Consider the following 22,795-nt stretch of genomic DNA (forward strand, 5'->3'; position numbering starts at 1 on the left):
AAAATTGCATGTGATAAATAATGTCCTTGTTGTTTTTCATAGAGAAATATAGGTTAGCAAATATTGTAAATACTACTCTGGGATATAGTGAAAAATGTCATGTTTATTTTAACAGGCCGATAGCAGGATATGCTAACCTCTGTCCAAATATGATCTCCACCCAACCACAAGAGTTTATTGGGATGCTGTCCACAGTGAAACATGAGATCATTCATGCCCTGGTAAATGCCATTTAACTTCTGCCCTTGCCTTCAGACTGTTGATTTGTTGTTTATTCTGTCATCTTAATACATGTTTTTAATGATATGTGAATTCTTAGGTTCATGTTCGGTAAAACCTGGTTAGTTATGTTTTTGTCAATAGGAATTTTTGATGGTCAGAATGGTAGGTTGAATTTTGCTATCTGGTATAATTTACAGTTAAACAAACATTTCCATTGCATAAGTAGGACTGTTGAAGAGATGGTTAAACTTCTAAAGAAAAGCATTTTAGGGCCAGGTGTGGTGGCTCGGGCCTGTAATTCCAGCATTTGAGATGCTGGGACAGGAAGATTGCAATAAGTTTGAGGCCATGATTACAAGGGTGTGCTACGGTACCCAGTGTATGCAGTGCTGGGGATTAAATCTAGGGTTTCATACACATCAGATAGCCATTCTACCAACTGAGCTGCATGCCTGACTGCCTCTAACACACACACACACACACACACACACACAAATGTAGATGGATGGATGTGTATATAATGACAATTTGAGGATTAGACATTGAGCTTTTTGTTGTTGTTTTTGGGTTTTTTGGTTTTGTTTTTGGTTTTTCAAGAAAAGGTTTCTCTGTGTAGCTTTGCAACCTGTCCTGGCACTTGCTCTGTAGACCAGGCTGGCCTTGAACTCACAAAGATCGCCTGCCTCTGCCTCCCAAGTGCTGGGATTAAGGGCCACCTTAATCCCACCACACCACCACCTGGAAGACATTGAGCTTTTATAGATGCTATTAGGAGTGTACTTGATGCCTAGCTCCCTATTGCATTCAATATTGTTAATAATTTTCAGTAGTAGTGGCTGCATTTAGGCACTTAGTAAATTTGGGTGAGAAAGATAGCCAGAAATGTCCTTGTTATCATTGTCCATAGTGCCTTGGGTTGTGTTCAGTATAAAGTGGATAATGAGTTTCTCTTTTTAAGTCTGATACTGGTCCTGCAATTCATTGTGCCACTTTTACATTTTCAGCTTTTGTTCCACATTTGGAAATGATACCTGATAGGGTCTCCAATAGGAAAAATACTAACTCATCTATAGAAAATATAATTCCCCATGCTCCGTGGTGTGTGCCTGGAAGTATCATGATAACATAGCACTGATATGTATAGCCTGGAAACAAATTTAGAATATATAATGTACTTCAGAAAACATTTACATCAGTGAGCTGGAGAGGTGCCCCAGTGGGTGAAAATGCATACTGCTCTTTCAGTTCCTAATACCCCTAACTCCAGCTCCATGGCATCTAGAGTGTTAACAGCAAGTAGTTCAGTGTTTTAGACTGTCAATGCAGCACCCTTACTTGCTGTTGAGTTGAGGTCTGGGGTAACCTCTGCAGAGCTGAGTAGCACCCAACACCTCCATGATGGTGGATGCTATTGTGTCTGTGCTGGAACTTAACATTGTACTGTAGGACACTCTGGATTCTTTCTTCCAGGGTTTCTCTGCTGGACTTTTTGCATTCTACCATGATCAAGATGGAACTCCCCTGACACCACGGTCTGCAGATGGCCTCCCACCTTTCAACTATAGGTATTTGCTATTTTCATTCATGTTCATCTTCTTCAGAGGATGCTAGGACTAGAACCCGGGAATCACAGCATCGGCCATGTGGTGAACAATGACTGCATGGCCAACCCAAAGTAACTGTAAACGCTAAGACAAGATGCACTTAAGAGTTGGCTTGTTCAGAGGATCAGGATACCCTTGACACTCAGGGGTCTTCCCACCATATTATAACACATTGCACTTTACCGTATAGTTAGGTTATGGGAAAACATGGCGTGGTCACGTTTGGGGTTTTATTTATTTAGCCTACTAAAGTAGCAGTGTTTTAAGAGGTTCAGGATCTAAAATGAGCAATGCTAAGAAATGCTGAGAACAGCTTATCAGCTTTGTAGAAAATAACAGTCACAAGACAATCACCATCAGTCTGCATGTATGTAAAAATAGATATCTAAAATAAGGGCACATAGCCATAATAACACTTGAAAATATTCATGACAATTTTGTTATTAACAGCCAAATACTATAAACCACCTCAAAATCTATCAAAATTAGGTTAAATAAGTAAATTTTATTATGTTCATAAAACCAAAAGCTACATAATACTAAAAAGAGCACACTATTGGCTAGGGTGTAGCTTAGTAGTAGAACATGTGCACATGAGGTCATAGGTTTTGTCCCAGCACCAGCAAAATCCTTTGCTGTTTGCAGAAACATGGGTAAACTACTCAGGTATAGTATAAAGCAAAATAACTCAAGTAGTCCACTTATATGGAAATCAGATACTGGCAATAATAAAAGGTAAGGGCTTCATTTTAAGGAGCAGTCTGCTAACTGCTATAAAGTAGCTATGATGGAACAGTGTCACAGGGAAACTTCCCAGGTGCTGACTGATCCCATCCCTCCCTTTCTTAGGGTACTAACACAGTGGAGGTAGTAACAGTTCATCTGGGGCCGGCAAGATGACTCAGCAGGAAAGTGCTTGTTGTACAAGCTTAACAAACACACATATAACACATAATACAAACATACATACACACACTAATAATAATAATAAATAATTTTTGAATTAAACAAAAAACACTTGGAACTGGAGAGAAGGCTCAGCAATTAAAGAACACTTGCTGCTCTTCCAGAGGACCTGAGTTTTATTGCCAGCACCAGTATCAGGAGGCCCGTAACTGCTTGTAACTGGAATTCTAGAGGATCTGACCCCCTCCTGTAGTCTCCCTGGGTACCTGCACATAAGTGATATACACATATATAGACACACACAAGCATGTTAATAAAAAAGAATAAAAAATTTAATTAACCCTTCTATGACTTGTTTTATGTATATTTTGCTTTAATTACAAAGTTCTCCAGTAAAATAGTTAATGCTATTAGTGTGTATTTGTTTATTTTTTTAATTTTTAAAAAAGATTTATTTATTATGTATAGATCTGGCATGTAGATGGTTGTGAACCACCATGTGGTTGCTGGGAATTGAACTCAGGACCTCTGGAAGAGCAACCAGTGCTCTTAACCGCTGAGCCATCTCTCCAGCTCGTATTTATTTCTTTCTTGTTGGGTTTTTTTGTTTGTTTTGTTTTGTTTTTTGAGACAGGATTTCTCTATGTAGCCTTGGCTGTCCTAGAACTCGCTCTGAAGACCAGACTTGCCTCAAATTCAGATACCTACCTGCCTCAGCTTCTCAAGTGCTGGGAATAAGGTGTGTTCCACCTCACCTGACTTATTTTTAGTATTTTTAGAGTAATTATGAAGTACAAAATTCTAGGCAGTGGTAGTGACCCATACCTGTAACCTCCACACTTGGGGGTTGGGTAGAGGCAGGAAGATTAGAAGTTCAAGGTCAGCTTCTGCTACATAATCAATTCTGGGTTACATGAGACCTCATCTCAGAGAACCAAAGTTGGGAAGACAACAACAAAGGAACAAACTGTTAATGTATGAATGGTTATTTTTCTAGAATGTGCCTTTTGTTTGGCAGTGTGGAAGAAGTCTGGTCTTTGAAAACAGTACTGGTCCGGTCCTGATGTAAAATGTAAATGATGAGATTAGCATACTCTCTGCAGTGGGAGAGTGATGGATGTCAAGGTCAAGGGAAGCTGCTGATACTTGATGAAATCTTCTAGTTAAATTGTAGATACCAGAGTAATAAATTCACTTGTTAGGCATCAAGAATTGGATTTGGCTCTAGCCTGTTTGGAGAAACCATTCATATGCTGGGCTTGGTGGTTTATACCTGTAACCCTAGAATTTGGGAGGCGGAGGCTGTAGGATAAGGAGCTCAAGGCCAACCTCTGCTACATAGCAAGTCTAAGGCCAGCCTATACTATATGAGAACCTCTTTAAAATAAAACAAACAAACAAACAAAAAAAAAAAAAAAAAAGAAAGAAACAAAGCAAAAGGGAGTAAGGTTTGAGAGAAGCTGTTACCCTTGAAGGATGAATGGAGAACAGAACATTGGTTGATTAATGAACTAAAAACTGTTTTTTGTTTGCTTTGTTCATTATGTTTAAACATTGTCTTCCAATAGCTGGGACCAGGAGGTCTTGCATAAGCTGATAAATTATGCCAAGAAAGTTTATTAAGAAATATAGCATTGTCTATACTATTTGTGGGGGGAAATGGCCAGGGTCAGCAGAGAGCTAGGACAGTGTTAACAAAAAACATGGGATACCTAGCTACAGCTGACTAAGGACTGATAACCATTGCATGGGGGGGGGGGAGAGTCACGTCCCTAAAATAGCATCCTTGACTCCTATGAGGCACTGGCTTTAGTTCTAGACTGGCCTTGCCAAGTCTACTCCTGGACAAAGACACAGAACTGAAGTTCCCTTTGTCCTTTCTTTGGGGCCTCTGAGACAGTCTTGGGTTAATCTTGCTCCCTATAATGCAAATGCAATGTGACCAACTGGGTCACACTCATATTGCCAAGACTTCCTCACCACAATGGATTGTATCCACTTTTAAAACCATAGTCCAAAATAAGGTGTCTCTTCAAAACAAACAAACAAACAAAACAAAACTCAAAATTGGAAGTAGATAAACAGATATGTTATGCAATAAATATAAAAGTAACTGGTTCCCCTCTCCCCCGATAAGGCCTAATGTGCCTGGCTAGCCTCGAACTTACATGTAGCCAAGGATGACCTTGAATTCCATATTATAGGTATGTGCCACCATAGTCAGTTTACATGATGCGGTGGGGGCCAAACTCAGCTCAAGCACTGTACCAACTGAACTTTATCCATCTGCATCTGATGGCATTAGTGTTGGTGGAAATATTTTTTGGGTTCTTCTGTAAGCCCTTTTATTATTGTTGGATATTCTTGTCTCTAAGGATAACTTTGTTTCACATCTCTTTCTTTAGATGTTAGCCACTACAACCTTCTTCAGGGAATTAGTTACATAGTGCATCTTTTAAATTGCTTTCCATCTGTTTGTGTCCTTGGATCTAAACAGCATTTCTTAGACTGAAATAGTGAATCATGCATTTTTTCAAAGTCCTCTTTGCTGCCACCATCCTGGTTTATTGGTTTTCATAGTGGCCTTGAAATTGTAGACAAGGGATGGGAGTCTCAGCACTAGCATTCTTCATGAAACTCATCCATCTTTCATGAATAAGGGCTTCTCAAATTGATGCAGCCCTTTGCTTATTTCCAGGGCTCTGGAAACGTTGATTTGGCCAAGTTCTCATTGATTTCATGCCAGAGTTTTTTCCTGAGAACTTTCCAGAAATTAATTTTGTAGCTGACATGAAATAATTGTTTTCCTTAGTGGATAACCAATTTTAGCGCACAACAGTGAAATCATGTTTTCATTAAATCAGCAGCAGTTTTTGTTCAGTTTCTTACATGCTTGGGTCTGTCTCTACCTTGGTTCCTTTTCTTTACTTACTTTACTCCTCCTCCTCTTTTCTTTTTTTCATGCAATAAACTTGTGAGAAGAAGTCACTGAGGACTGGGGTCTAGTCAGCGGCCGAGGGCTTGCCTTGCATCTACAACATCCTGGGCTGGATCTCTTGAAAGTCAAAGGAGAGATGGATGTAGTTAATTCATTGTTGTACCACCAGCTCAGTATTGCTGTATGAACTTGAATAAGTTATTTCATCTCTCTAAGCCTCTGCCTTTTTGCCTTACAAGAGACTGTTAGAAAATCCTTGTGAACCTGGATGTGGTAGTATATGCCTGTAATTGAAGTCTTTGGGGGGCAAAGATGGGTGGATCTCTGTGAGTTCAAGGCTAGCCTGGCCTACACAGTGAGTGCCAGGCCAGCTAGGGCTACATAGTGAGATCCTGTCTCAAGAAAGAAAATGCTTATAAGTACATTACATGGAAATGATACATAATAAACTCTCAAGTATTTCAATTTCATATTGTTATTCATAAATACTTTTACAGTTGTAATAAACAGACAAAATGACTGTCTTTTATTCTGTAATTACAGTCTTGGATTGTATCAGTGGAGTGACAAAGTCGTTCGAAAAGTGGAGAGATTGTGGAATGTGCGAAATAATAAGATAGTTCGGCACACTGTATATCTCTTAGTAACACCTCGTGTTGTTGTGAGTATTATTGAACCTCCTTGTGTCTCATTTCTGATTATGGTCCTTGCTTTACTGGTAATTTCTGTTTAAGGATGTGTACTTAAATTTTAATGTGTAAAGAAAATGTAGGAAGACAATTTAATAAAGCAGCGAGCTAAGACAGAGGGGAGGAAGTGAAAATTTGGCAGTACATCCCCATCCAGCCCACTGCTTTTTTTGTTTTTGTTTTTTTTTTTCAAGACAGGGTTTCTCTGTATTGCTTTGGAACTCACTCTGTAAACCAGGCTGGCCTCAAACTCACAGAGATCCACCTGCCTCTGCCTCCCAAGTGCTGGGATTAAAGGTGTATGCCACCACCCAGCTCTAATTTTTTTTTTTTTTTTTTTTGATGTGACATTTTTTTGTGTGTTTTTTTGAGGCAGGGTCACACGTAGCTCAGGCTATACTCTCTGCAGGTAATGATGACCTGAACTCCTGATCTTGCCTCTAATAATAATCATGTGCCACTATATGTAAAAATATATGTCCCTTATAGATGAAACATGAAAAGAGAGCTCAGTGTCTAAGAGTGTTCTTTGTGCAGCCACGAGTACCAGAGTCCATCACCCATGTATCAAGCTGGGAATCTTACAAATAATGCCTGCAATTCTAGCTTCAAGGGTTCTGATACCCTCTTGCCTGTATACATGAACACACACACACACACACACACACACACACACACGTTTTTGAAATAAATCTTCAGCCAGTAGTAGATAGTGCACGCCTTTAATCCCAGCACTCAGGAGGCAGAGGCAGGCGGATCTCTGAGTTCGAGGCCAGCCTTGTCTACAAAACTAGTAACTGGACAGCCTCCAAAGCAATACAGAGAAACCCTGTCTCAAAAAACCAGAAATAAATAAATAAATAAAATCTTCAAAGAGAGAAAAAATATTAAGAGAAGTAATAGTTTTCTAGCCAAGAAGAATGTGGTAATATCAAAGTATTTAACTACATTAAAATCTCATCAAGCTGATATTTGGTATGACTTTATAATAACTTGTGGTGAGTGCTGTGTCTCACCATGCTCTCGTGGTATTTGTTTCTCTGACTCTCAGGAAGAAGCGCGGAGGCATTTCAACTGTCCAGTTCTAGAGGGGATGGAGCTTGAAAATCAAGGCGGGATGGGCACTGAGCTCAACCACTGGGAGAAGCGGTTGCTGGAGGTCTGTTCAGTCCTGCGCAATGTTTATTTCTAACGTAACTGGTGCACATGATTCAATACTATGTAATGTGTTTCTGTGTAAAACATTTGTTTATTATACAGAGGGAATCTGGAAGTAGAATGAATGTACTAGAGTAAATCAAGCTCAAGTAATTCTAAAATTCCTTTAGAATGGAGATTATTTAAACAGGCTATGGAGTAAGAAGGTGAAACTTACATTAGCAGCATAGACTACTACACATGGAGCTCCTCATTTTTAAGGGCTGTATAATATAATATTATAGTATATAAATGAAACAAGCCTGTGTTAATGCACATTATATTTTAAATAATAATTTCTAATTTTTAAGACAGTGTCTTCTTATGTAGTCCAGGCTGGCCTTAAACTTAAAGCAATACTCTTTCCTCTGCCTTTGGATTCTGAACGCTGAGTAGATGTGTACACCATGCCAGACTAAAATAACTGTTGTTTTTGCTTTTGTGGTACTGGGTATTGAACCCACAGCCTTGTGCATGCTTGACAATTGTTTTATTTTGGAGATATATCTCTACTCCTACATTTTCATAATTTAAAAATAAAATGTAAGCTAGGTGTAGGGGTGCCTTTAGTTCCAGCAGTTAGGAGGCAGAAGCAGGTAGAGCTCTGTGAGTTTGAGGCCAGCCTGGTCTATGTAATGAGTTGCAGGCCAGCCAGAGCTACATAGTAAGAACCTGTGTCAGAAAAAGATGTGATGAGCAACTAGTATGCATGCCCTCCAGGTGGTGGAGTAGTGGACATTCTTGGTTCAACTAAACAATCACACTGTCAGGCCATGTTGGGGCAGTTCGATAGAAGGATATTAGCACACACAACATGCCAGCACAGAAGAATCAGGCAGGCTGTCAGCAGTGCCTCTCTCCCACATCTGCAGTACAGAAACACAAAACTCCTCCTCGGATGTAAGATATGGTTTGGCTTAAGTGTACTGTGACCCAAATAGGAGCTATTATCTTTTTAGTGGTTCTACAGATGTAACCTTTCAGACTCCATAAGGGATACACCCAGTAGTTACTTTACACAATGACATCTCAAACTGTGACTTCCTAATGGGTATCCCTGTTCATTTATAGTACTCCCAAGCCCAAAGGTGCATCAGCAGGCCTTTCCGCTTATGTATTATTGCCAGGAAATGTCCTATCGTTATTAGGTTTCAGAGGAATAGAGCCAGAAAGTTAATCCCAGGTCACATTCATTTATATAGAAAGAATCTGGAGCTAAAATTCACTCTGAAGTGAGATGCCTTGGTTAGAAAGTATATTTCTTCTTTAAGAGCTGTTTGGATAGTTGCCACAGATAGAGCTCATGGCTGAAGGTCATCGGCTTGGGAAGAATGAGTGTCTACTTGTGCTGAGGTGCTGTGATCTAGGTCACCAAAGAGCAGCAATGGTGAACATTTATGAAAGCACATACCCTCCCTTTTCCCGTGAGAGTGTCTGTCTTTGTATTTTCCTTAAGGAATTTCCTTAAGTGATTTCCTTGGAAGCTGTAGACTAGCCAAAAAATGAAATTTTATATACTTTTCAGTAGAAGATCTGAGAATAGCAATTTTATTAGCTTCTTTTTTTCTCTTAGATGAGCATTGTTTCCATGGAATGTTGTATTAAAGGGTGATGTTAAGGTATGGGGAAAGAACACTAGAGTGGCCCAGCTGTCCTGGAGCCCTACCAGGATGTGGCTTTCTGGTAGGAATCCTGGGAAGGAAATTAAAGTACTGGCAACTGGTTATTTTGCCCTGATCTTTGATCCCCTGGTTCTGCCATGCTTTTTGCACATTAGTGTAGGCTTCTGTGATCATAAAGTTGAGAGTTAGGAAAGCATTTTCTTTGCAAATCCATGTAAGCATCCCTCCTAACCACTTGTCTCCAGCACTCCCTTAGGAAGAGTAAACTGTTTACATTGAGCTCCTCACTGCATGGATACTTGTGTTCGTTTTGTCATCAGAAAGTCTTCACCACTGGTTGTCATCACCATGGAGAAATGAGACGTGATGGAGACTTCAGGCAGAGCATCTATCTAGATGCTTTAAAAGATTTTATATTTGCACATTTTCTAGTAAATATTTACCCACATGGAACATCTTAATTATTCATAGGAGTCATAGAGTTGTCATCTAATAAAATCTGTTGGTAATTTTCAGAATGAAGCAATGACTGGTTCTCACACCCAGAACCGAGTCCTCTCTCGAATCACTCTGGCATTAATGGAGGACACTGGGTAAGATGGCTGTGAGAAAATGATGTGTTTATAAAATGAAATGAGTATTCAAAATAAAGTATAAGAAAATGTTGATATTCCAAAGCAAAATGTGCTTACTGATTGATTAACTTTTGTGCAGTTTGTTCTTAATATAACAGAATGAATATAACAAAATCTAAGATACTATGAAGCCATGCTAATATGAACGAAAAACTAACCTAGATAGTTTTAAATTACTTAATCAAATGAGTGGTATATAAATTCCTAGAATTTTGGTTGTTGTTTTATTTTGTGTTTTGATACAGGGTCTCACTGTGTATGGTTCCTCTGGCCTGGAACTTGGTACTTAGACCAGCCTGGCCTCAAAATCACAGCGATCCACCTGTCTCTGCCTCCCAACTGCTGAGATTAAAGGTTAGTGTCACCATTCCTGTAAGATTCCTAGTTTTTAAATGAATGGATCTCTCTGGTAAAAGAGTGAAATATTATATTTAAATAAACTGCTTTATGTAACTCCTACTTAACAAATCAGACTAATTTTAGTGGGAGCATTATTGCCTCTTGCTTTTTCTAAAACAGCCTACAAGAAATTTGAAAATAGCATCAAATTTGAAAACCAGTGATAAAAGTATTATTAAAACCCTGAAACTAAGCTGACATGGCGATACTGCCTGTAATTTTAATCCTAGTACTCCAGAGGCTGACGCAGGCTGATTGTGAGGTCCAGTTTAGACTGCATAGTAAGACTCTACCTCAGAAATTAAAAGGAAGGAAGGGAGGGAGGGAGGGAGGGAGGAAGTAAGGAAAGAAAGAGAAAGAAAGAAAGAAAACCCCATATATATATATCATGAAAATAATTGATACTGCCTTAACTTTTGAGAGATCAACAAAGTATAAAGATTTACTTTATGGCCTGGGAAGATGGCTCAGCAGTTAAGAACACTGGCTGCTCTTTCTGAGAAACCAAGTTCAATTCCTAGCACCCACTTGGCAGTCCACAACTGTCTGTGACTCCAGTTCAAGAGGACCTAACACCCTCTTCTAGCCTCTTAAGGCACTAGATACATGTATAGTGCACAGACATACATTCAGGCAAAGCATCCATACATATAAAAGTAAACAAAATTTTAAAAATTAACACTAAAAGTTTGAAAAAAAGAAGTTTGTCTAAATTACTTTTTTGCTGCTGTGATAAGGCCATATAACAAAGGAATGCATTCGCTTTGGCTTGTGGGGTCAGAGGGTTCATGTGTATGATGGTGGAGGAAGGAACAGCTGAGCGCTCACATCTTGCTCACAGCCATGAGGCAGAAACAGAGCCCTGGGAATCACAGGAGTATTTTGAAACCTCAAAGCTCCGCCATCCCAGTATCATGCTTCCAACAAGACCATACCTAATCCTTCCCAAATCCTTGCCACCTGGGGACCAGTTATTCAAATATATCAACTCATGGGAGCCATTCTCATTCAAACCACCACAGAAGTATAATTTGAAAGTACAGAGGTCATAACAAAATATAGAGGCCATTGTAACCCTGAGAATAGTTTCAATTCAAATGAGAGGAATGGGGCCCAGTGGCTTAAGGGTAGAACACTTGGCTAGCATATTCAAGGTTCCGTCCCCAGCATAGAGCTCCCATTAAATAGTTATAGTGGTGATAGTAATAATGAGACAGAGAATTTCTCTGTTCTGTTTAATGAGAGCCAAAAATCTAGGTCAGGAAGGATTTGACTGAGACAGCTTTTTCCCAACAGTGCAAAATCAGTGAGATCTAGAAAGCCAAGAACGAATTATCTTAATGAGAGAAAGAACTTGGCTCTGGTGGGAATTAGCTCCCTGCCTGTTAATTGGGGGGAAGGGGTGGGAGTGAAGATGCAGGCCGTATTATAGGTAAAGGCAGGGTGTGGAAGAAATTCATAAGTGATGGTTTCCATGTCACTGCCATGCAGAAGTAAATTCAACCCCGGGGAAGAGGAAGGCAGAAATTGTGTGTGAGTCGTTTCAATGATTCATGGGTATTGTTTTATGGTACTCTACACAAATCTACATTTTGTTGTTTTCTTTTGTGGGATTTTTGTTACTGCAGTTGTTTTGGGAGGAAGGGGCAGAGTTCATTATCCCAGGCTACCTTTGAACTCCTGCTCCCTCTACCTCTGTCTTTCTAGAACTGGGATTACAGGTGTGTACCACAGGCAGCTCACCTACTTTCTGGAAGAACACCAAGGAAAAAGCAGTGATCTTACACCCTGGAGTGTGGGGTGGAGGTAGCTGATATAACTCTGAAAGCCATTATTAGCATGTAAAATTTGAAATAAAAAAAGGCTCATTCTATAAAGTAAGAACAAATATTTAAGTTCATGTATACTTCTGTCATCTTGGGGATACTTTTTTTAGTATTTTATTATGAAACAAACTAATAATAAATACAAAACGCAGAGAAAACAATGCATATAAAACAGTGACTCTCATTCCTATATCTTAGAACCAGCAATATGTTCTCTCATTTGCAGTTGTCTTTATAATCTTGAAAGTTGCATATATTTTTCCTATATATTCCACTGCAAGTTCCTATAATATATGAACTTTTAAAAGGAACCATTAACAAAATTAATAATTTCTTAATATTTTATAGTATCTTGTTAAAAAAGGGTTACATAATCATACAACCCTTTATTTTTCTCCTTTTAAAACTAATTTGTTTAAAATCTACATATAACCCTGGTTGGTTGGTATGTGCATCTCTTAGGTCTGTTAATCTAAACCTTTCTCACACATTCTACACAAGTATGCAGTTTCACTGCCATAGTGCCTCACACCACAGGAAGCTTCTTCACCAAAGTGTAGTGCTCAGGCATTGGCAGAGACACCAAGACCTTCGACAGGAAAAGAACACCTTAACAAACAGTGCCGGGACCAGGTCAGAATTGGACAAGACCTAACTTACTAGCTGAAAAGTAAAGCACTTGAAATAAATTATGAGTCTTTATGATACTGTATTAGAAAATGATTCTTAGATCTAACACCAAAAGCTCCAGCAACCAAAGAAGAAAAATAGAACATTTGGATATCACCTCAGAGAAAATTATCAAGAAAATAAAAAGAGGCCAGGAGATGGTGGCACATGCCTTTAATCCCAGCACTTGGGAGGCAGAGGCAGGCAGATCTCTGTGAGCTTGAGACCAGCCTGGTCTACAAGAGCTAGTTCCAGGACAGCCTCCAAAGCCACAGAGAAACCCTGTCTAGAAAAACCGAAAAGAAAAGAAAAAGATAATATAGAATAAGAATATGTTTGCAGATCATTTATCAAGTGACTATATAATATCCAGAATATGTAGAGGAACAGTGAATGGCACAATAAGAAAAAGGCCATAGAGAAAAAGCCTTAATTTAAAAAGAGATGCAAAATCAAAAAGTATTTCTTCAAAAAATGTGCAGAGGCAAATGCACATATGTGCAAAGATGTATGACATCACATGTCATTAACAAACTACCAATTAAAACTCTAATGAGTCTTGACTACATATACAGCACTCTCAATACCACCAAGTCCCAGCAAGGACATGAAGTACAAGAATTCATTGTCAGTAGTAAAGCAAAATAATTCAGCCACATTGGAAGATAGTTTGGTAGTTGCTTATAAGACCAAAGATGTTCTTACCATACAGCTAGCTATGCTCCTTGAGATTTACCGAATGAGTTGAAATTGTACGCCTGCAACAAAAGCCTACACACAGATGCTCATATTGACTGGATGAACAAGCTGTGATAGAGCAGATAAGGAAGAATTATTTAACACTAAAAGCAAATAAGCTACAAACCATGAGAAGACATGGATACTAAGTAGGAGAAGCCAATCTGTAAAGGCTTCACACTGCAAATCCATCTATATGATGAAGGGTGAAACTGTGGAGACGTGTAAAGAAAGGTGGTTTCTGGGGTTGGTGCAAGGAGAAAGAAATATCCAGAAGACAGGGTGGGGCACTAAACCCTGCTGTGTAGCATGGCATTTGATAGATGCCTTTCCTCCCTCCTTTCATTTCTCCTTTCTTGTAGTGGTAGAGATCAAACTTAGGAATTTTATGCATGCGTGCTAGGCAGAACATATAGTCCTAAAGGTATGCAATACTGAGTGAACCCTGATGTGATCTATGGATTTTGGTAGTAATGGCAATCCCATGTAGATTGTGACCAATATGTAACTTTGGTGAGGGACACTGAGTCTATAGAGGTAGGAAGAATCTAGGACGTCTTTGTACCCTCAATTTTGCTAGTACTTTGAAGGTGTCTCCCCACACTAAAGTTTGAAAAAGAGAAAACAAACAAACAAACAAACAAGGGATTATGCTATACACCACAGCATATATGGGCCTTAGAAACATTATGTTAAGTGAAAGATCCAGACTAACAGTGGTTTAGTGTTTATCAGGAGTGGGAGATGGGGAAGGGAACATGGTTTATTTGGGGGGTGATGGAAGTGTCCTAAAATTAGATAGTTATGGACATGACCATGTGTGTATCCTAGACGTGTATGTGCCCATTATAAAGATTAATTTCATGTTATGTGGATTTGATCTCACTTTTTAAAGTGCATAGAGACATAGAAGCCAGAGCTCTGAGTGTTAGGCATTGTCACTTAACTTGTTTGCGCCTTTGAGTTTCCTCACTTGTAAAATAGAGGTGACAGTGACCCTTATTCCCTCATTCTGAGACTTAACCAACCTACTATATGCAAAGCCCTGGTACAGTGCCTCAGTGCATTGTCATTATCAACCTACTGTTGGAATTTTATATAAAACCTGAACCAAAGTCTCCTGAGAAAAGATTCACGTTTACTGCCCACAGCACAGTCCTTGTTCTATTGCTTTTGAAAGGAAGGCTTCTGGAATGCACTAAATGATCTTGTAGCCCAGGAATCCCTGGAAACCCGTTTCCAGGGCTTCCTCATAAAAGCTTCAGGTCCCCATACCAGCGTAAGTTTTGCTGTGAATACACTTCTGTTAGTACTTTTTAAATTTTTTTAAAGCTCATTATTTAGAGTATTTTGGTTTATCTGTCTTCTTCACTAGATTAGAGTTTTTAAATTTGTATTTATTTGGGGGTTTCGTTTATTTGAGACAGGGTCTCATTGTGTATCTCTGACTGGCCTGAAACTCACACTGTAGACTAGGCTAGCCTCAAATTCATAGAGCTCTGCCTCCCTCTGTCTCACCAGGGCTGGGACTAAAGGATGCACCACACACACAGCTTATTTTTATTTGTTTATGTTTATGCTATATGTGTGTGAGTATCCACTAGCGGCCAGAAGAAGGCTTTGGATTCCCTGAAGCTGGAGTCAATGCTGCCTAAACTGCCTTTGATTAAAAATCCCTTTCTCACAATCCTGTGCAGCAGCCCACCTGCAGCAAGGGCTGTACAGTGTTCGGCTTTGGCTGTGGCCTGCAGGGCCTCTCTGAAGTCATCGCTCCGCCCATTGTGGAGATCTGTAGTAGGTGCAAGAGTTAGTAAAAGGTGCTTTCTTTGCATTGTTTCCACAGCTGGTACAAAGCAAATTACAGCATGGCCGAGAAACTCGACTGGGGCCGAGGAATGGGCTGTGAATTTGTTAGGAAGAGCTGTAAATTCTGGATTGATCAGCAGAGGCAAAAGTAAGAACGTGTTTCCACGTGTATCTTTTTTTAGTTCATTTCTGACCTAGGTTCTTTATCTTAAGCATCAAATAACAGCTACTGTGTGTAGAAAATATTCTGTGAGTTCTTCATAAAAATCTAAAGTAACTGGGGCTAGAGAGATGGCTCAGTGGTTAAGAGCACTGGCTGTTCTTCTAAAGGTCCTGAGTTCAATTCCCAGCACATGGTGGTTTGCAATTATCTGTAATGAGATCTGATGTCCTCTTCTGGCATGCAGGTGTACATGCAGGCAGAACACTGTATACACAGTAAATAAGTCTTAAAAAAAATTAAGTAACTACAGGGTTGTTTTGAATGACAAACTAAAAGAATTCACAGTAAGGTAGCTAGAGCCATGAAAATTACATTTGGTTATAACTTGTAAGCATATATAATATACGACATATATTAAGCTTTTTGCATGTTCTCTCATTCTTACTATCCCAGAGCTGGACTAAGCATGTAGTTTAGTGGTAGTATGCTTGCCTGGCATGTGCAAAGCCCTGGGTACAATCCCCAGCTCTGAAAAATAAATAAATCTTCTCTAGATTGGGTTCTGAAACTGGATGTTTGTAGTAATTACCTTCTCTCTTTGTTTCTGTCCAGAGATTTTTTTTTTTTTTTTAAATTGGTCTTCCTTAACAATCTACTTAATGTGGCTCAGTTAGTAGAGTATTTGCCTAGCATGCAGGAAGTCCTGGGTTTGATCCCCGGTACCATATAAACTGGTGTGGTGAAGTAAACATGGAATCCTGCTGCTCCAGAGGTCATCTTGGCTGCATAGCAAGTTCGAGGCCATGCTGGGTCCATTTCGATCCACTGATATTGTGTGTTGGCTTCTGCTCTTTGTGACATATTACCTTCTGCTTGTTCTGGTCATTTCCTCCTCACTCCACAGTCTTAAGCCATTTGACTAGAGGCATTTCTTCTTTCAATGTCTTTAACCCTGTATGTTTTCTCTCTAGCAGACCCCACAACCACAGCTTCAGTGTGCTGTAGTTTTCTTTTCATCTAGTTCAAATGTTTTCCCCCTTGAGTCTTCTTTGACTCAAGTGTGGATCATTTACTAGTATGTCACTTAGTTTTCAGGAGTGTGACATTTTTCATGTCATAGTTTTGAATTCTAGTTTGATTCCATTGTAGTGGAGGAAATACTCTGAATGATTTCAGTTTATCTGAATGTATACATTATGACTCAACGGGGTTTGTCTTGCTGTGTGTTCTCTGAGCATTTGCAAGGAATGCTAGTCTGCTGTTGTTTGGTGGAATGCTATGGCAAGACCATGATGTCTTGTGGGTCCATGGTGTTAACCCTTTACATCTTTGCTGATTTCCTACTTACTTATTTTCCTAGTTGTTTTAAATTTTTAAAATTAAAAATTGGTTTTTAAAAACTAATCTTTAAAAACTCATCTGTCTGAGTTACTGTGTGTGTCCATACTGTGTGTAGGGAGAAGTGTGTGTGCCATGGCACATGTGTGGTTGTCAGAGGACAACTTTGTGGAGCTGGGTCTCTGTTTCCAGTTCTTTGTGGGTTCTGGGGATTGAACTCAGACTACAGGACTAGCCTTTACCCACAGAGCCATCTGGCTGATCCATTCTACAGTCGTTGAGAAAGTTCCCAGCACCCTGGGTTTCTAACCCTGAAGTCCCTTTTCTCTCTGTTTTTCTATGCCTTCCATTGTGTTAGTTCTGCTGTCTAGAGGTTCCACTTACGCTTTAAATGAGGAAGAGAGAAAATGCATCTGTTCTGTTCTTCAGGGAGTAGAAGTGAGACTTCATACTTTCTTGATTCAGAGTATGGCCCTAGAGAACAGGATTTTACTGGTGAAGGTATAGAAAGGGTTAATGGGATTTTCTTTAATAGGGTACAAATGCTCTCAGCATCTAGAAGAGTCTTCCACATCTATGCTCATCATTCCCTCTACTCTGGGGTAAATCTTGACAACCTGAAATTTACTATGAACCATTAAATTCTGGGGATCATAACTGAAAAGATGGGCTCTGTAGTGAACTTGTAATATTTTCTTTCAAATTTGGTGCCGCGATGTACAGACCTTTATCCAACAGGCCATTGACGTGGAAAGTACCCTGATACCAGTTTGCCTTCCTTGTCTGCAGGAGGCAGGTTCCGAGCCCATACTGTAACACGCTCAGGAGTAACCCACTGCAGTTGACTTGCAGACAGGACCAGAGAGCCGTTGCTGTGTGTAACCTGCAGAGGTTTCCTAACCCTTTACCACCAGAGTACCAGGTAACCTGTCCCCAGCATAGCTTTAAGAACCGACTTCTTCAGAAGTATCTCTGTTTTCATTAAGAGAGTAAATCTCCTCCATTTTTTATTGGGTCATTTTCTGGGTGTTTTCTGTTTAAAAAAAAAAAAAAAAAGGAAAGGAAAGCCTGCAGATCCCTCATTACTTCAAGGCTAAGGTGCTGCTTAGCTTACCTAGTATGCCTTGGGACAGCAGCCAAACAAGCCCCAGACTCCAGTCCCATCTCCCCAGCAGTGATTACAGGGCTGCCCCATGCCCAGCCGTTGAGGGTCAAATGTGCGTCCTCACCCTTGACAGGAAAGGCTGTAGCCACCAAGTCAACTCCTCAGCTTCTGTGTGATCTTTTTCTTCCTAATCATTGCTAACATATCTTTAAATTTCTCTAATTTATTCAGAAAACAAAACTCTTGGAAGAAAATTATTTAGTTACTCTAATCTAGCTAATTAGAAGATGTGAAAGTTCTGTTTTAAAAGTGACTTGATTTGTGGGATCTAAAAGATGAACGGGGAGTGGAGAGATGGCTCTTGTGGAGGACCTGGGTACCATCCCAGCACCCACCGTCAGCTCACAACTGTCTGTAGCTCTACTGCCAGCTCATCCAGCAAATGTTTGGTCACCAGGGGCATCCTGCACACACATAACACACTTACATACATGCAAGAAAAACATGTAAACACATAAAAATTAAAGTCAATAAATCTTTTCTAAGAGTAAAAGGTAAATAAAATGGCTGCTAGTGTCCAGCCTGAGTCTGACTGATCTTAAGTTCCTCTTCTGGGTCCAAGTGTGGCACTCACAGGCTTAAGACCCTCTCATAAACAGCAGCAAACCAAGTTCCTGTTGTTAGTCTTTCAAGTCCCCCAGCTGCATCCGCCACTCACAAAGGAGCCTATTGCCACATGTGTCTCAGAAGCTAATGGCAATGATATCTGCTCACTTGTGATGTTCCAACATGGACTTGACCTCACCGAGCACATCGAACACCATCAGATAGCAAAGGAATCTGTAGGGATAGTATCACAGTTTGTTGGTGTAAAATGTGATTCTTTTTTTTCCAGACAGGGTACCATGTGCCCTGGCTGCCCTCGAATTCAGTTCTCCTGGCTCCGTCTCCCACCTGGTGGGATTTAAAGGCAGGTGTGCCACTTCCTGGCACAATGTGAAATCTTTACAACCTACTTGACTCCTTGCTGCTTTGGTATTCAAACTATTTTGTGTAAATAGCATTATTTTTTTTTCTTATTTTGCATATCGATCCCAGTTCCCTCTCCCTCCCTCCCAATAGCTTTACTTTTTTTCCTTTTTTTTTCCCCCCTAAAATGGCATGGACATTTCCTATGTTTATTATTTTTGCTCTATTGCTTTGATGCCTCAGACTCCTGGGCCCCAGTAGTCTTCATGTCTCAGCCTCCACAAAAGGCAGTTTATAGCACAGTCCATTTTACCTAGTATTTTATATTAGAAATGTCTCCTTCATCTTATGCATTAGTTTTGTGTTATACCAGCCCTTTTCTCTTACTGTTTTTTGTAGTGTTTATTTGTGAGTCAAGGTCTCACTGTGTAGATCTGACTGGCCTGCGACTCATTTCTTAGACACAGATCCACCTGCCTCTGCCTCCCAAGTGCTGGGGTTAAAGGAGTGTGCCACCATGTCTGGCTCTGTTGGGGTTTTGTTTTATTTTTTATTTTTTGCTACACATATACTTCTAGCATTTTTTAAAGACAAAGGCAAAAATGCATACTAATGAGGTAGATATATTAGTTTACTTTTACATAAATAGTTAAATCTTCACTGCAAGGACATAGAACATTTCAGAGTTATCAATATTTTAACTTTATAAACACCAAATTCACATAAGTACACACGCAGTACAAAATGGCAGAAGTATGTGTAGAGTCATTTCCAAAATTGTTGGAAATTCTGAGCCAATCCCAAACCAAAATTCCATTAATGATTTTTTTTAAATGGAATTCAAGTCAGCAATTTGGACAACCAATGTTTGTTTTGTTTTTCAAGGCAGGGTCTCTTTACATAGCCCTGGCTGTCCTGGAACTCACTCTGTAGACCAGGCTGGCCTGGAACTCAGAGATCCACCTGCCTCCGTCTACCACGTGTTGGGATTAAAGGTGTATACCACCATGTCCAGCCCAGATAGCAGCTTTAAAGATCAAACATTCTAACACAATACAATCCAAAGATACATTAATTTGATACTTACATGCTAAGTGATGAAAATTAATATTAAGTGGTTTTTTAAATACTCATTTTGCTTGTCTAATTGTACTTCGTCCTTTTAAAACATGAATCAAATTCATCATCTTAATAGGTAACTTACCACTTGTTTCTAAAGTGCAGCACCCTGAAGATCCCCTCCATGACATATTACATCTTTATTGTATAGTTTCTGGGGAAATTGCACTACTATTTTTTGGTCTGGAGCACTATGAGGTTGCTGTAGTTGCCTGTGGTCTTGTTTTGAGTTTACAGAATGATTCTTATTCTTCTCCCCTCCTGTGATTTGTTCCCAGTATTTTGACGAGCTCAGTGGAGTATCTGCGGAAGATTTACCTTACTATGGTGGGTCAGTAGAAATTGCTGACTATTGCCCTTTCAGTCAGGAATTCAGCTGGCATTTAAGTGGTGAATACCAGCGCAGCTCCGACTGTAGAATACTGGAAAATCAACCAGGTTAGTAGTCTAGTGAAATGAATGGTTAACTACCTAATACAATTTTATGATACCTATATAAAATAGTTACTAAGGGAACAGTTCTTGTAGCCAGATAACCTTGAGTTTGTGTTTCATCTCCTGTACTGTCTATCTATAAATAATTACTTAACTTTTGTGTTACTTGCTTTCTCTGCCTATATATTACTTACCTCAAGTTATTACAAAAATTAAATGAAAGCTGGAGAGATGACTCAGCAGTTAAGACCACCTGCTGCTCTTGCAGAGGACATGAGTTCACTGCCCATGTTGTGTCAGGCAGCTCACAACTGCTTGTCACTCTATCTCCAGGGAATCTTATACCCGATTCTGGACTCCACAGGCCCCTACACTTATATGCATATACCCACAAAAAGATACACGTACTTTAAAATAATAATGAATAAAATAACTTTAAAATAACAAAAATAAATCATTAAGAGCAGCAAGAAGAAAAGAACTAAGTAGTAAGTGCTTAGAACTCTGCTTGACACTTGGAGAGGATTGCAGACTGCCGGATACACAGACACATGCATGTGCACACCTTACATCTGCCTTGCAGAAAGCACTTCATTTCCTACTATTTCATCTCTCTGAAATTGCTATGGGAGACATAAGAAGTCATGTTTTCCCAAAGCATGAACAGACCCAAAATGGTACGGTCGATTGGTGGGAAGATCCCATAGGGCTCCTCCCTGTTTTGGGAAGTGCATTAGGGAACCTTTTTTTCCCTGTGATCTCTGCAGATCTCCCAATAATACTGTATCCCACAGCCAAAAGAGATGGTGCCATATTATCTATTTCTTTTAAATATATAAAAACAAGACAGCAAAGCAGTAAATAGTGTGATCATTATAGTTCATACTAACCAAGTTTCTAAACAAATATTTTCAAATCTGATGTTTAATAAAAAGCAGTAATTAGTCATGCAAAATGGCTTGTGCTTATAATCCTAGCACCTGGAAGGCTAAGGTGAGAAGATTAGAGAGTTTAAGCCTAGCACCTGAAAGGCTGAGGTGAGAAGATTAGAGAGAGTTTAAGGCCACCATGGCTACAGAGTGAGACCCTGTCTCAAAAAGCCTAGGCAGAGATGGCTCAGTAGTTAAAATAGCCCTGACTGCTTTTCCACAGAGCCAGTGTTCAATTCCTAGGACCCACATGACAGCTCACAGCTGTCTGAAACTCCTATTCCAGGGGATCAGACACCACTTTAGGCCTCTTAGGTACCAGGAAGGCATGCTCTTGGTGCACAGACATACATGCAGCCAAAACACTCATACACAGAAAAAGGGAGACAAACACTTGTTTTTTCCATCTTTTTTCAAAAATTTTAACTTGGTCATCCCCTCTTTTTATCTTGTTCCTACTGTATTACAGATTAGATCACTTAAGCCATAGACTTCTGTAGTATTTTAAACCATTCATTCTTTTTCTTTCTTTTTTGGAATAGTCTTTTGAACACAAAGGCAGTAATAGAATATAAACCACAGCTGCCACTTATTCCTCAACGTGGCACACTTAAGTGGATCTTTGGTATTTTCGCTCTCTCTGCCCTCTTGCAGACACATCCCAAACACTAATGATGGAAGGACTTGGCGGTGTCTTGCTGAAGTGAAAGAAATGCACAGATCTGTCCATGAGGATTCGCTAGAAAGATCACAGTATTGTTTTAGTGCTAGGCTCAACACTACTTTTTAAAAATACAAATACTTCAGGCTTTGGAACTGTGCTTTGTCTGCTACAGTGTGAAAGATTACAGAGAACATGACATGAGTAGGGGGGTCTCGGGTTTAGCTTGAGGATTGTTGTTTGCTGAAAACTCTGATTCGTATACTATTCAATATTCCTTTCAAAGACTTGAAGTTCATAGATACGAGCTACATAAAATTCATAGCTCATAAAATTAAGATTTTTTTTAAAAACTTAGAGAAAATCAAATACTTTTCTTTATACTGTTTCAAAATGGATTACTTAAACTCCCTACTTTGAAAAACATGAAACTTGGGCTGGCAAATTGATTCAGTAGGTAAAGGCACTTGCTGTCCAAGCCTGGGGACTTGAGTTTGATCCCTGGAACCCACATAAAAGTGGAAGGAGAAAGGTGCCCAGTCGCCCTCTGACCTTCACACCCCATGTTGTCCACACACGTGCGCATACACAAATAATAAATAAATGAAAACCACCATGAAACTTGTGTGGACTGTAAGGAGAACACGCGTAACTAGAATCCAAAGACTTTGTCTCTTTGCCTCCATTCACTCACACATCTGCAGCTGTGTGCTTTAGTCTGCAACTGTCATGACTTTCCAGAAGATGCGGGAGGTAGAGGCAGGAAGACCACAAGTTCTGGACCCAGCCTGAGCTACATAGCAAGACATTGTCTTCAAAATCCAA

General features: G+C 39.7%; 1 protein-coding gene across 1 annotated transcript in view; it reads left to right on the forward strand.

Moving 5' to 3' along the window:
• Lmln (leishmanolysin like peptidase) overlaps positions 1–22,795 on the forward strand; it is a 41,237-nt gene that overhangs the window by 14,001 nt on the left and 4,441 nt on the right. The window contains exons 7-14 of the mRNA XM_051191374.1: positions 116–221; positions 1,693–1,787; positions 6,214–6,331; positions 7,411–7,518; positions 9,695–9,771; positions 15,289–15,399; positions 17,542–17,674; positions 20,224–20,383. Of these exons, the coding sequence (XP_051047331.1) occupies positions 116–221; positions 1,693–1,787; positions 6,214–6,331; positions 7,411–7,518; positions 9,695–9,771; positions 15,289–15,399; positions 17,542–17,674; positions 20,224–20,383 (908 nt within the window). The remainder of the gene's footprint in view (positions 1–115; positions 222–1,692; positions 1,788–6,213; positions 6,332–7,410; positions 7,519–9,694; positions 9,772–15,288; positions 15,400–17,541; positions 17,675–20,223; positions 20,384–22,795) is intronic.

The sequence above is a fragment of the Phodopus roborovskii genome, unplaced genomic scaffold (assembly GCF_943737965.1).
Source record: "Phodopus roborovskii unplaced genomic scaffold, PHOROB, whole genome shotgun sequence".
Taxonomy (NCBI): domain Eukaryota; kingdom Metazoa; phylum Chordata; class Mammalia; order Rodentia; family Cricetidae; genus Phodopus; species Phodopus roborovskii.